This window comes from Trichosurus vulpecula, chromosome 6, assembly GCF_011100635.1.
Source record: "Trichosurus vulpecula isolate mTriVul1 chromosome 6, mTriVul1.pri, whole genome shotgun sequence".
Classification (NCBI taxonomy): Eukaryota; Metazoa; Chordata; class Mammalia; order Diprotodontia; family Phalangeridae; genus Trichosurus; species Trichosurus vulpecula.
Genome location: NC_050578.1, coordinates 55,115,628 through 55,130,717, shown reverse-complemented (window position 1 = coordinate 55,130,717; position 15,090 = coordinate 55,115,628). Strand labels below are relative to the sequence as shown.

The 15,090-nt window shown below is 37.7% G+C and overlaps 1 protein-coding gene across 1 annotated transcript in view; it reads right to left on the bottom strand.

Annotated features, from left to right (window-relative positions):
• Positions 1–519: 519 nt before the first annotated feature.
• LOC118854410 (sodium/hydrogen exchanger 9B2-like) overlaps positions 520–15,090 on the bottom strand; it is a 38,615-nt gene continuing 24,044 nt past the window's right edge. Inside the window, exons 9-12 of the mRNA XM_036764773.1 lie at positions 14,269–14,418; positions 9,166–9,274; positions 6,689–6,825; positions 520–4,402 (exon numbers count right to left, since the gene is read on the bottom strand). Of these exons, the coding sequence (XP_036620668.1) occupies positions 4,181–4,402; positions 6,689–6,825; positions 9,166–9,274; positions 14,269–14,418 (618 nt within the window). The 3' untranslated portion in view covers positions 520–4,180. The remainder of the gene's footprint in view (positions 4,403–6,688; positions 6,826–9,165; positions 9,275–14,268; positions 14,419–15,090) is intronic.

Here is a 15,090-nt window from a genome sequence, read left to right as displayed (position 1 = left end):
GCTTGACTCATCCCAGCAATTTGTTAAGTCCTGAAATAAATCAGTCATGAGTTGAGGAATAAATTGTAGTAAATTGAAATAATAGGGTAGCGGGTGCTACCCTGGGCTATGTCCCATGAATGCAAAGTATAATGGAGTTCCTAACCAAGAGACCTACGAAAAGGCTTTATACCTTTAGAAAGGAGAGGAAGGAGGTAGTATTGATGGAGTGATGGGACCTGGACCCCTAAAAGGAAAGGGCCATGTCTTTGAAAGCAACCAGTCCCTGAATTTTCCCATACATTTCAGGACATTAGTGGAATTCTGACCATCCAAGGATGATTAAGAATTGTGGCCGACCATATTACATTTGATATTAAAAATTTTCTGTCATTGTCTTAACAATCATCTTCACAATTTTCTGTCAAATGAGATCTAGTGTCCAGCAAAGACTAAGCCACACCCAGAAAGTAAACTCAGGGGACTCTGGGGGAAAAAAACCTCTCAATTATAATAATAACTAGCATTTACATAAAGCTTAAAGGTTTGTAAGTGCTTAATGTATGTTATTTTATTTGATCCTCACAACAACCCTGTGAGGTAGGTGCAACTATTTATCTTCATTTTACAATTGGGGAATCTAGGGCAAACAGCTTAAGGGACTTGCCCAGGGTCACAAGGGTACACAGCTAACAAGTGTCAGAAGCAGGATTTGAACATTTGAACATTTGAACATTCCTGACTCTCAGTCAAACTACCTACAACGCTACCAAAGTCTAGAAAAGGGGGAGGGAAGAAGAGAGGCCCAGAGCAGCCTGAACCTAGTTCTAGGACACTGGAAGTGTTTGCCTCCTTGAGTATGTATGAGAGGGCAGCCAATTAGCATTCTTACATTCTAATGGAGGAAGGCTACACTTAAAAAGGAACAGAAAAGGGGGTGGAGTGAGAAAAGGTACCTGTTGGGGGTATGTGCCAAAAGGCTGGAGCACAGTAACAATGAAGCTTGGCCAGTGTCGTGGAGGTATGTCCTAGGGAACGCAGGCAACTGAGTGATGATGCTAAAGGGAGTGTGGGGGAAGAAGCTTGGAGGGGCCAGTGGCCAGATCCCTGGATCCTTGGCCCTACTTTTCTTGAGGCTATGGAGTTTCAAGCCTTGTTGGGAAAAGAGTTATGGCCCACGTAAATTTGAGTCTTTTCTGAAAGTGAGAGATAGGAGGAGGAGACTGCATTGACCTGTATTTCTCATTCCTATCCCCAGCTTGCTCTACTAGATGACTCTGGGGAACTTCCCCGTCAGTGGGATCTAGGGCTCTTTTATTGAGTTGAGTTGTCCCATTCCCAATGGGAAAGCTCCTCCGCTCTATAGTGTCTGGCACATAATATTTTTCTATGTATACTTTCTCTGATTTTTGTTTTGCTATGGGATAAATGAAAAAAAAAAGCAAGTAGGCTGTTCAGCAGACAGAAGAATGGGGTGAGGCTGATTGGAATCCCTAACTAATTTGGAGAATAGAGGTGTGGTATGAGGCCAGGAATTCCACAAACTTTGATCAGCTGGAGGAAGGTAGGGGATGTCTCTTACTTAGGCAAGTGTTATAATTAGGACCCCCCATCTGGACCCAGTCTGTGGGTGGTGGTTCTAGGACTCCTTTTGCATAAACTTAATCCTTCTCTTGGTATGGAGGTAAGATAAGAAAGCCTCAGAAAATTCCATAGCCTCAATCAACACTCGGAGGGATGGGGATGGGGGTGAGGGGAAAGAGGTAATACCTATGAGTCAATGCAGACTCAGAGACTCCAAGGCAGAATGACTCCATCTCAGCAGGTGTACTCTCCACTTCCTCTCAAGGGTTTCCGCCCCCTGTTTTCTATTATTTCTATTGTTTTTTATCTTCCCTTTTTGGTGGAAAGGGGAGAGATCTAGGGGAAGCATTTTTGAATAAGTAAAGACAGAGCTAATTCCCTTGGCTTCTCTCTCTAGGTGTTCTGAATCTTTTTTGTGTCATGGACCCCATTTGGCAGTATGGGGAAGCCCATGGATTCCTTTTCAGAATAATGTTTTTAAATAATCAAAGGAAATGCTTAATTTCGATTAGAAGTTAGTGAAATTAGAGATGTCTTTTTTTCTCATCCAGATTCATAGAACCCCATGAAATTTGCCCATCAACCCAGATTAAGAACTCTTGCTTCTACTCTATTATCTTCCAAGAAGTCTTCCATATACACCTTTAATGCTCAGAGAGATGCCTTTCTGAATCAATTTTAAATTGAGTCCTTTGGGGGCAAGAAAATAAACTAAATTAATTCCAGGTCCTACATATCTTAGAGATTCTAGAATTTCTAATCAGATATCCTTTTTGATCATCATTTGGACTATACTTAGAGCATTTCCTGTCAGGTAGGACCTGCCAAAGCTTCTACAGGGGGGCTGGCAAAGCCTTTGAAGATGCCTTTCACAAGACCACAAAGTTCCAGAATAAAAGACTTTGAATAAGGAGCCTTATTTCTGTTGCCTGAGTTTCAGTCCAGTTAAATTTGAAAAGACTCAACACCAGGGCTTATAAGTTGAAGGAAGGTATGTTTATACTGACGATCCTTTCAGATTATTCGAACCCCAATAAGATCCCAAGCCTGAAACTAATCAATCAAACTGCTTTGCTCTACTCTAAAAAAACAAAATGCCCTTTCCTGTGTCAGCAACTTCAAAGACCAGATAAGATTGACAAGGGGTATTTTTCCTGTTGGTGACCCGACGTCCTCAACCGGAACAGTGGGAGTTCTCTTATCCTGATATTCTAGGGACATTTGCATCTTGGGATGTAATCTCTAAGTGACACTACCTTGAAAACTGTCTTGTCTTATTGTAGTTATGACTCATTCAAATAAGAAACTTCCTTTCTTATGATACGGAGACCATAAACTGGAGTTGGGATTGTTCTAAAGTATATTTATACCTTGTCATATTTCTGTCAGGCAATCAGAAGTTTGCTTCTGATTCCATGATCATGTATCTGCTAGCTTTAAGGGAATAAACAATATGATTTTATATATCACCTAGCCTGTTTGCCTCCTTTAACCAAACTTTCAGGTCAACAATACTCAGTGGAGGGAGAACATTCATTCACAAAATGACAGGTGCTTGAAGTATTGAAGTAAATACTCCTGGTAAGCCCATCATCATTTCCTACTATTCACTGATGTAAATACAATTTCTATTCTCATCTCTCAGGGCCTTAGTGATAAACACAATTTTAAGCATGTTGAAATAAGAAAGAAAAAAGGGGCAAAAGATATTCTGAACCATTCTAAAGCTAAAGGGAAATTCACCCCTTAATGACCATGTTTGCTAATGATGACCTGTGAAAAGATGGCCCGCTCTACACTCTGTCATGATGGACTGGTCACTCCTCTGTCAGCTTCAATAGGGAGCTAAGACTTATTTCATACTCTTCACAATATTGTAAGAAATAACCATCTTTATAATAGTTTATCTTTTGTCCATTTTCATCTATCAGTGAAATGTTTTTTGACTTTCTCCCAAAATTCTAGAGTTCTGCCCTACCTGGAATGTAAACTGATAACCCTGTTAGGTGATAGCAACAGGAAGTTGGGAGGAGCTGTTTTGGTCCCAGGGGTGTGGAGGATTATACAAGTTAGGTATCACATGTTGGAAGGATATCTGAGTACAAATGTCCAGAAGGCAGCTGAAGACACCAGACTAAAAGAAGGGTGAGAGGTCACTCATACATGTATAGCTGGTAAAAGGCATGTAAATGAGCAGTGAACTCAAATTGGCAAAGCCTGAAAAATGTATTTTAAAAGAAAACTAAAGAACTGACCCAAGTTATTGGTTCTATTGCACCTCTAACTTATGTCATTACATAGCACAATGGGTGGGAGTTTTGTATAGAGGCAAATTTAGGCTTGATGTAAGAAAGAAAAACTTTCTTACCAATAGAGGGATGCAGAAGTGTCATGGGCTGCCCCCTTCCATGGAGGGCTTCAAAAGAAGACTTCATGACTATGGATGGCACACCGTAGTGGGCATTCCTGCACAGGCTGAACTAGATGGGCCTGATATCCCTTCCAGCTTAAGATTCTGCTATTCAACACCCATCCTGATAGAAAAATTCTGATGAACAGCAACAAGTGATAGTGACAGTTTTAAAAATAATTACTCCCAGAGTCCCTCCTTTCACCTCTACATTTGTACATGTGATTCTGTTCCTTCTCCATCTTTATTTTGACTCTGTTCAGCTTTCTGCAGCAGTCTGGGGCCTAGAAGCCCAATGAGCAGACCTCCGATTGGAGCTGTGATCAGAATCGACAAGAATGCGACTGTTAACACATCCATTCCATATGCTTCCAGCTGTTCATCTCCATGTGTTCTTGCAGTGTCCAATGCCACGGATCCTATGGCAGCCTGTGAGATTTTAAAGGTCAGGGGAATGGTATAACACAATGAATGTGGTAGAAAAAGAAAATCATCAGTCCTAGCTTTCCCTCTGGAGTCAAGTGGTCTATTGGTATCATAATACTTTGTTAGCATCTTTCGATTGAGGATTTATGGCTTAATACAAGAGGGTCAGTATGGCATAGGGGATAGGGCTGGATTTAGAATCAGAAATCAAATCCTATCTCTGTCTCTGATATTATCTGTGTAAACTTGAGTAAGTCACTATATCTTTAGTTTCTTTATTTGTAAAGTGAAAGAGTTTGGGCTAGAAATTCAGCGCTTCTTAAACTGTGGGTTTTGACCCCATGTGGGGTCATGACCCACTGGCGAAGTCCTGAAGGGGTCACGAGTGGAAAAAGTTTAAGAAGCCCTGACAAGATGACTTCAGAGTCTTGGTCCAGCTCTAGACTCCTTCTAAGCCTCACCCTTGTCTTCTCTAAAATGTGGATGAGACCTTTTGTAGCTACCATTAAATTGGGAGCTTCTCAAGGACAGGAATAGTCTTCTGCCATTCTTTGCACCTCCAGTTTAGCACAGTTCCTGGTATGTAGTAGGCACTTAATAAATACTTATTGCCTGCCTGACTACCTAGCTCATAGAGTTGTTGTGAGGCCCAAATGAAGATGGAAGTATAGTGTCCAGTGCGGGTGGGATATACAAATGCAGAAGTCCAGAGGGCAGCTTTAGAGCACAATATGTCTGTTATTATTCTTATAATTAACAGGGACGAAAAGGTAACTCCAATCACATGGAACCCAAAGAGCACAAGAGCAACAGATTTATTATTTTTTTCCAAAAGAATACTTAGTGTAATTATAAAACTTCTTTGCTCCATCAAACAGACAAGACAGCGATGCAAAGCAAGAATAGTAAATTATTTCTCTGTATTTTACAATTTGTAACAAATGCTGGTTTATGATTTTCTAATTCTAAACTGCAGGCAATTTTTACCAAATGCATAAACAAGATTTTTTATCACTGGATCATCTGGATCGTAAATTTGGACCACATGAAGATGATTTTTGTCAGGACAATTAGCATGACAGTATAATTTAATATTAATGCATATCCTTGAACCAGGAAAGCATTCTTATATTTCTTCTATAATTCTTCTCCATTGTACATAAACTCTGGTCAGCCTTCATATATCAGTCCTTTGATCAACAAGCATTTATTAAGTATACTATATGGCAGATACAAAACATAGTAGGTGCCAGAGATACAAAGACCAAAGTAAGACAGTCCCTGCCTTCATTGAGTTTATATTCTACTGGGATCATCACCTCATTCTAACCCAGTGACTGAGTTGGAAGACTATGAGCAATGCTTCTTTTCTTTTAATCCTGTCTTTGGAGCTTTCCAAAAAGGGAAGGGTCTTTACTATTCTTCTGGGTGATTTAAATGAGGTCCAGTCTCAAGGTAGGGAGAGACTTGTTGTTCTGTTATTTCAGACTCTTCGTGACCCCATTTCAGGTTTTTTTTTGGCAAAGATACAGAGTGGTTTGCCATTTCCTTCTCCAGCTCATTTGAGAGATGAGGAAACTGAGGCAAACAGGGTTAAGTGACTTGCCCAGGATCACACAGCTAGTCAGTGTCTGAGGCCAGATTTGAACTCAGAAAGATGAGTCTTCCTGAGTCCAGACCAGGAATTCTATCTACCGTACCACCTAGTTGCCCTGGGGGAAGATGCCCTAGGTCATAATTGAAGGAAATTTCTACTCTTCAAAGTTTAGCTCTGACTGCAATCCTTATTACATGGCCTTCTTTTTTATTCTTTGTTGGGGTTCTTAACCTTTTTTGGTACATGGATGTTTAGTGGTCTATGAGGCCTATGGATCCCTTCTCAGAATAATGTTTTTAAATTCCTAAAATAAAACACATAAGGTTACTACGATTATCAAAATATTTTTTTAAAAACGTTCCTGGACTCCAGGTTAAAAACCCCTATTCATAGCAGTAATGTGGGAATAAATGTTATTCTAGTGAAGCCCTAAAAATCTTAGTTGAAAAAAAAATTAAAGCAGACTCTATTACTTGTCAACTGCTCATGTTAAAAATGAAATTTTAAGTGGCTATGCTTTAATTAAAAGTTTTCATTAAATTTTTAAAAAGATTTAAAAGATGTACCATGTGGTAGTAATAAGCACAGGTATGTTGTTTATTTTCTTCTAAATTTTAATCTAGACTCTTATTCAATAATTTAAAAGACTACATACAAATTAGGAATAATGTGAAGATTGTAGTCATCCTTACCTGGACTGTGGCTTTAGGAAGCCAGGCAAAAGATATGAATATTTTTTCCTTTATGTTAAAACCAGCAAAGGACACCATCAAGAATGTGGTAACAATCCTTATCAACACGGCAATGCCCAAGGTGGCCACACATAGCCCTATAATATACACAAAGTGATTACTGAGCAATCGTAATCTGGAGAGTACTTCAAAAGAAGTTACCTTTCATGGTTAGATTGGATTGAAGAACTAAAACAATTATTTAAAAATCAGATGAAATAGAATTTGAAAAAAATTAATTTGTGAGAAATAAATGGTTTAAAGTTATCATTTCTGCCTAAATAAAAACCTCTAGTTGGGTCATTAATTAATACAAATATTTGAATTTTTACATTTCTTATATTTTGCATCAAAGACTACATTTTCACATATTGATGACTGCATTAAAGAACTGGATCTTATTAAAATAACAAAAGATGAACCTTCCTCAGAAAAGTGTAGACAGAATCCTAATTTGTGACTGTTAATTATTCTTCCATTCTCAGTAACAGATATAGCATTAAAGTCTAGGCCAAGAACAATGTTTCCATCTTGGATTCCTGGGCTGTATGAGAACAACAACATTAATAGAAATAAATATTAATAAAATACATTGCCCTTCATCTATGAAGATGACCCTCTTGACCCACTGTTAATACAGTATGTACTATGAATCATTTTTCCAGTAGTGATGATAAATTGCCCTGAGTCAGCTATAAATATAGTCTTCCTGTTTCCCTGTATTACTAAAAGCCACATTTGTCATATAGACAGATAGACAGAGGGTACAGTTCATACCATGGAACAGATATATTCCTTAGGGTGTGACAAAATGAGATGACTGCCCCAGACCCAACCCACTTTGAAGACAAAGTCAGTGGAATAGTAAGATTGAGGAGGAAGTGGTACCTATAGCAATTATTACTAAAAAAGATCCTAAATTAACTAATAACTGAAAAAAAATCTTAAATTAACTAGTCCATTTTATAATGATCATTATTATCACATAAATCCTATCCTACCTCTCCTTCCCAAAATATAATCACCTCAGTTATGTTTATTCAGTTCCTACATTTGCTATTGTTTTCATAATAACAGGAAAAGAAGCTCCCTCCCCAAACTTGCCCCCACCCTATCCACTCATAGACAGATTATATCGTTTGCTCTGCTGGCACTCCCCAGAGATGGCACTTCTATTTTCTCTGCCACAGACCTAGGCCATGTGGCTAGTCAGTTTGAAATGTTAACTAAAGCAAGGTCATCCTTATCTCTAAAATAAAAGAGTTGGACTACACCATGTCTAAATTCTTTTTCATCCTGTAATTTCTTGATTCTACATATTGGCCACTGTAAAACAAAACAAAAGAAAAACAAAAGTTTATTTTGGCAAGGCCATATAGCTTTAAAATTCATGTACTGGATGACAACGAGGATAGGGCCATCAAATGTTGATGATCAACACAAATATATGATGATCAATGGAAAAACCAATTAAACCTGTGTTGTGATACTATTCAGTAGTGTGTTCTTCATATACATATATATACACACATATACATGTATATGTTTATATATGTGTGTGTGTACACATATATCTATATACACACACACATACACACACACAATGGTAATTGAGACCACTATCTTGGTCTCATTATCACCATGCTCAGATTGTATGAATATAACTAACTTTGTTATATTTGTTCCTTTAATAAAGTCCTACTCTGATGCTTTATTGTGGCACAGAGCTGACATGTTTGCTCCAAGGCTATGTTATTTAAGTTCGTATTCCAGCAGTTCTACCAAGCTGGAAAGACTACATTTGTTAACCCAGGGACAGGTTATAGGGGAGGGCCAAACTAATGAAGGCTGGTCCTCTTTTTCAGACTCCTCAGAAGATTGATTTGAAGGTTATGAATTTTTCAACCTCAGCAACTTTTGACGACCATAACCAAAGAGGGGCTTTACTCTTTATCAGTGGAGAGAGTTTTCAAGTCAAAGAAATCAGGTATCTTAAACATTGAAGAATAGCTATCATTGTTATAATATTGTCATAAATGTGTACTAAGACAATAGGGAATGGACCTATCCTGTCATTTCATTGGTATAGCTAACAAACCCCCTGTAGTGCATGTATTCAAATCGACACTATTTGAAGTAATAATTATATAAGATATGGTTGTTGGTTCCAGACCAACGAGAATATGCAGGGACTCCCAGGCGAAGAAACTCCCTCTACCAATGCAGATTGACGCCTTCTGATACTCTTAGAGAGCTGCCTGGAACATTGAGAAGTTATCTGCTTAGGAGCATGTAACCAAGTATATATCAAAAGCAGGTCTTGAACTTGGGTCTTCTTGGTGTTGAGGCCAACTCTCTATCTACTATGTGATCTTGTCTCTCATGTTATCTAGAAAGCAAAGTATTTCCACAAACTTCTGATATTCTGAGACACTTACCAACTGTTTCTGGTCTAAGGGATGTAATAGACACTTCTGCTCCAATCAATCCAAAAAGAAGAGGTTGAAAAATGTCCCATGAAATTGCAATGATCTTTTCAACATTTACCTATATGGAAAATAATATTTATGGAAGTATAAAAATTAATTTGGAAACTATAAATTTGAAATATGAATTAATTTGATCAGGGCTGGCTTTTCTCCTTGTGCTATCCATGAAGAAATGCAGCATGGTATGCTGCACAGAGCACTGGCCTTGGAGTCAGAAAGAACTGGATTTAAAGCCAACCATTTACATTTACTTACTGTATGAATCTGGGCAAGTCACTTAACTTTTCCTGTGTTCAACAAAGTCTTTGTGTTTCCCATAGGCAGAGGACATACCCACATTGATGAAATCACAAGTTATTTACGTACTAATGTATCAAAGAAGAAAAGCTTTTCTAGAAAAATAATGAATATAAACAAAATTTCATGAGATAAGTTTAACCTACTTAGAGATAAACTATTTTAAGAACTTCAACATTTTGTTGATTTTCAAATAAATGCTTATAAAAAGATTAGAATCTCCTTATGAAAGTAGGCGTGAACAGGTACTCTATAGGTAATATTTAGTTCCATTCATCAAATAAACATTTATTGAAGCTTGGCAAAAGACAAAGACCAGTGTCATGCTGAATGGAAGGTCTTTAATGGTTCAGTTCTTTTCAACACTTTTTCAATGAGTTAACATGTCAAATATGTGGGTAATACTATCACATGATCATAGATTCAGAGTTGGAATGGACCTCAGAGGCCATCTGGTCCAATTCCCTCAAGCTAAGGCCCAGAAAGGATTTCTGGGTTCTAGTCTTAGCTTTTGTATTAATGAACAGAATCTTAGATTTAGATATCCCAAGTCTAACTGCCTAATGATGGAGAACTCTCATCTATAACACTCCAAACAGAAGGTTATCCAGTGCTGCTTCATTACTTCTAGTGGTGCTAAGCTCACTACCTCATGAGGCAACCCATATCATCGTTGGATAACTTTAATAATTAGAAAATTAGATAATTTTAATTATTAGAAAAATCTCCCACTTCTTCAGCTGAAATCCATTCCCTTCTAATTTTAATTCACTGGTCCAGGTTTGGCTAACCAGAGCACACAAATCTACTTCTTTCTTCCACCTAAGAACTCTTCAAATATACAGAAGCTGCTATTCTGCTGCCCTTACATTTTTCTTCTCTAGGCTGAACGTCCCTATTTCCTTCAGGGGTTCCTCTTTTGGCCTGACCTGTAGACTCTTAATTTTCTTTTGTTCTTCTTAAAGTGTTTAAATATAATTCTTTCCTGACCTTCCTTGCATTGGTATTATTGATGTTTCTCTATTTGAAATTACTTAGCCATGTACCTGTTGTATCTTCCCAATAGGATATAAGTTCCTTGAGGGCAGAAGCTGTTGTGTTTTGGTCTCAATGCCTAGCATAGCACACTGAACATCATATATATCTATAGCTGTCTATCCATCTATCTTTGTTGGATTAAACTGAGTCTTATGACCTATTTCCTCATCTCTAAGATGTGAGGGTTGGACAAGACCAGGAATTGGGAACCTGTGGCCTTGAGGTCACATGTGGCTTTCTAGATCCTTAAGTGTGGCCTTTTGACTGAATCTGACTGAATTTTATAAAATTTGGATTTGGTCAAAAGGCTGCATGTAAGGATCCGGAAGGACACGTGTGGCCTCAAGGCAGCAGGTTCCCCACCCCTGGGCAAGATCTTGCTAGGCCTATGTTTCTATTTTAAAACAATAATCTTCTACTATTATAAAGAAGAAATGTAGTTGTGATCAGCCAGTTACTAAGCTCCTTCAATAGGACCAACTAAAAAAACATTTTACAAAAGGAGAGTAAATCCCTGAGCAACTAGGTTAAGACCTCTATGAACGAAGATCAAAATCACTAATATCTGACCGAAGACGTAAGCAAAACAAAAAATAAAACATGACAAAAAAAAACCCTGAAAAAATTCATTGTCCTACAAAAGTCTAAGAGCAGGTATATTGTGTCCAATAAAGGAAGTTTTTTCTTTTAAATTAAGCAACAAATTCCTGGGTTTTTCTATAAAAAACACAACTATTATTAAAGCAAGATAGTATTTAATCTTGACAAATAAATACAAAGAATTTACTATTTCATAAAACATTTTACTAGTCTTGCCATCTGCTCCCCATGAAAAACATAATTAATAAAATAAATCATATTGGTACTCTTTATGCCTGGGCATAAATTGTTACTTATCTTGGGTGTCTGGAAGGCTGTTTTTATGGTTTGTTGTTATTTTTAAAAGGCTAAGATCTTTTTGCCTTTCATTGCTGTGGAAGACACATTTCCCAGTCTCCAAGAGAGCATAGCATATGGAGTTGAAAGGGGTTGGGGGGAGCAGAGTCAGAATTTAAAACCTACTCCATTAACTCCAAATACCGTGTTCTTTTCATCACACCAGCTTATCTCCTCTCTTTGCCTCATCAAAAAGGTAATAATCCTGAAACTCTTCAGGAATGATGTCCTGTACAGGGAAAAAAAACTTCGAAGAGAGGCAGATAAAAATCCACAAAAGAACTTGGGTCATTTTTTAGAGATATTTTAGGTGTTTTAAAATGTTAGTGGAGGGGCAGCTAGGTGGTGCAGTGAGTAGAGAACCGGCCCTGAAGTCAGGAGGACCTCAGTTCAAATCTGGCTTCAGACACTTGACACACTTACTAACTGTGTGCTTGGGCAAGTCACTTAACCCTTTGCCTTGCCTTCCCCTCTGAAAAAAAAAAAGAAGCACTAAAATGTTAATGGAGCACAAAAATTTGTAGCTGAAAAAAAATTGCAGCTGAACTCAGGATCACATAAAATCATCAGTCAGGTAGTGAAAAAATGTGGAAAAGTGACACTATATGGCTAGGCCTTGGAATACCACAGCCTCTGCAGAATTAAAATTTGTAACATTATAACAAAAAAGAACATTGAAAGTCTTTAGAGCTCTGATCATTGTAGTGATAAGTCACAAGTCAAGAAACACAACAGCCACCTCCTGCCAGAAAGGTGATGGGCTCAAAATGCAGAATGGAACAAATTTTTTTGGTCATGACCAATGTGGGAATTTATTTGGTTCGACTATGTATATTTGTTTTAAATTTTCTTTTTCTTTTTAATTGTTCCGTGGTAGGGAGGGGGGAAAGAGTTGGAGGGAGAGAAAATAAAATGTTTCTTAATTAATGAATAAATTTAAATTAAATAAAACAAAAATAATTAAGGTTGCAGGTCACCCAACAGGCCACAGAAAAGTATATGGTGAGCATGAGTAGGCTGCAAACTATTATAAATGAAAAACTGAATAGCAGAATAACTAAAAGGGAAAAAATGCATTATGAGAAAGTAGGTTGGCCAATTTTATGTCAAGAGTAAGAGTGAAAGATAAACCAAGAGAGAGTCTATGTGCTCCATTGATTTTTATGCAATATCAAGAGATAAATGGGAGGGACCCCAGCAGGTTGGGTAGAGGATTTGTGGAGGATATAGGCGGACCACAGGGGTGGGGAACGTGCAGCCTTGAGGCCACATGTGGCCCTCTATGTCCTCAAGTGTGGCCCTTTGATCAAATCCAGACTTCACAGAACAAATCTAGGGTTCCTATATTATCTCATTTATGTTATTCCTATATTATCTCATTTATATTATTCCTATATGATCTCATTTAACCTTTATAACAGCTCTGTGAGAAAGGCACTAATATTTTTTTCCATTTTACAAAAGGAGATATTGAGGCTCAGATAGGTTGACTTGAACAGGGTCACAAGTGTATGAAGCCGACTGATCCTAGCTAAGTGCCTCAGTGGTAGAGTTCTGGACCTAGAGTCAAGAAGACCTGAGTTCAAATCCAGCCTTACAGACTTACTAGCTGTGCAATCCTGGACAAATCATTTAAGCTCTGTCTGCCTCAGTTTCCTCAAGTGTAAAATGGGAATAATTACAGCATCTGCTTCCCAGGATTGTTGTGAGGATCAAATGAGATGATATTTGTTAAGTGCTCTACAAACCTTAAAGTATTACAGACATGTTGTTATTATCCCACATCATTCTCACTAAATTTAGTGCTCTACTCACTATGTCTTGCTGCTCCTGTGATGCCTCTTAGAACCTCTATAGTACCAATCAATTGGTCAGTCAATAAACATTTATGAAGTACCTACTCTCTACTAGGCTCTATATTAAGCACTAGAGATACGATGACAGGCAAGAAAAAGCCTCTGTTTTCAAAGAGCTCACAGTCTAATGGAGGAGATGACATGAAAACAACTACGTAAAAACAAGATATCTACAGGATAAATTGGAGATAATCAACATAAGCAAGGCACTATCCTTAAGGGGAATCAAGAAAGGTTTCTTGTAGAAGGTGGGATTTTAGTTGGGACTTGGAACCAGAGAAGCCAGGAGGCAAAGACATGGAGGAAGAATACTTGAAGCATGGGAGACAGCCAGTGAAAATGCTCTCACAGGTTGTTGTGAGAATAAAATTCAATTATATATGCACAGTGTATCACAAACTTTAAAGCAATATAATATTTAATAATATAATATTTAAATAAATATCAGTTATTATTACTTTATTGATACTAGGTCTCCCTATCTCACCCAGGTTAGAAATACAGCAACCACTCATAGAGTTGGTGCCACCCAGATCATCAAGAGAGCTTTGTCCTGCTGTATTTCTGACCTGGGCTGGTTTGTTCCTTCTGAAGCAGCCTGGTGACCCAGCCTGGTGGGATCCTGAGTAGGCACCAATTGGCTTAGCTCACTGTGGCAAAGAATTCCTCAAGCAAGGCAATAACCTTAGCCTTCCTGGTAGCAGTGACTATAGGCTTGGATCACCATGCCCATTTTATCATTATTATTTATAAGGTGCTGAAAAATTCTAATAATTTCTTTACTGAGTATCATTTCTTTATTAAACTAGACAGAATCTTATCCTGTCAAACACAAATCTGTAAAAAGAAATATACAAAAAGACAAAAAAAATACAATCAGGGGACATTTTATTTGTAACATAGAAAGGTTGAAAATAAAATTCACCTTTTCACTAGACCATCCTATGCCAGCAAGAAAAGCCATAACCAGTGTACACAGTCCCCCTGATCCTGGAAAACCAAAAAACATGCTACTGAAGACGGCAAACACAGCCAGACCCAAAATGAGATAAGCTCTCTTCCAAGTCAGTTTTCCCTGAAAGAAAGAAAAAATGGAAGTGGGAGAGAAGTTGACTCAATTTTTCCTCAAGATGGGCTTTCTATATTAAATGTTTATGCTAATGTAATAAGAGAGTTTCTGTCTTAACTTTCTTACTACCATTTATTTAAGATCAGCATATCACATAGCTAGAGTCTGCAAAACCAAGCTTATCGACTCCAAGTATTGAGTGAATCAACTAGTTTTCTGTTTTACCCGAGATAGATCTTTCCCTTCTGTCATCTGTCCTTTGGTCTATAAATCAATATCTTTCCTTATTTGGTCTTTGAAATTCCATTGTACCCATCTTGCTTTTGTAACCAAAACCTATATATAGCTTAAACCTGATGATCAAGGCTTGCTGGGTTTTTGTTTGTTTTGGTTTTGTTTTGTTCAATGACTCCTGTACTCTCAGAATAATAAACTATGGTTTTCACCTATCTCTGCACCATTGATTATAAAATTGGCCACAGTACCTAATCAACAGACCCTCACACAATTTTTGTCACACTAACTTACAAATTGTTTTTTCCTAGCTATACTAAATAGATTACCTGATATTTGCTTCTTCCTTCCCAAAGACAGATCTCACTATGTAGAAATTCTTTGTCCCTGCTCCTTTAACCTTACTTATTAAGTTGTCAATGTAACATTTTATATGAAAGTAAA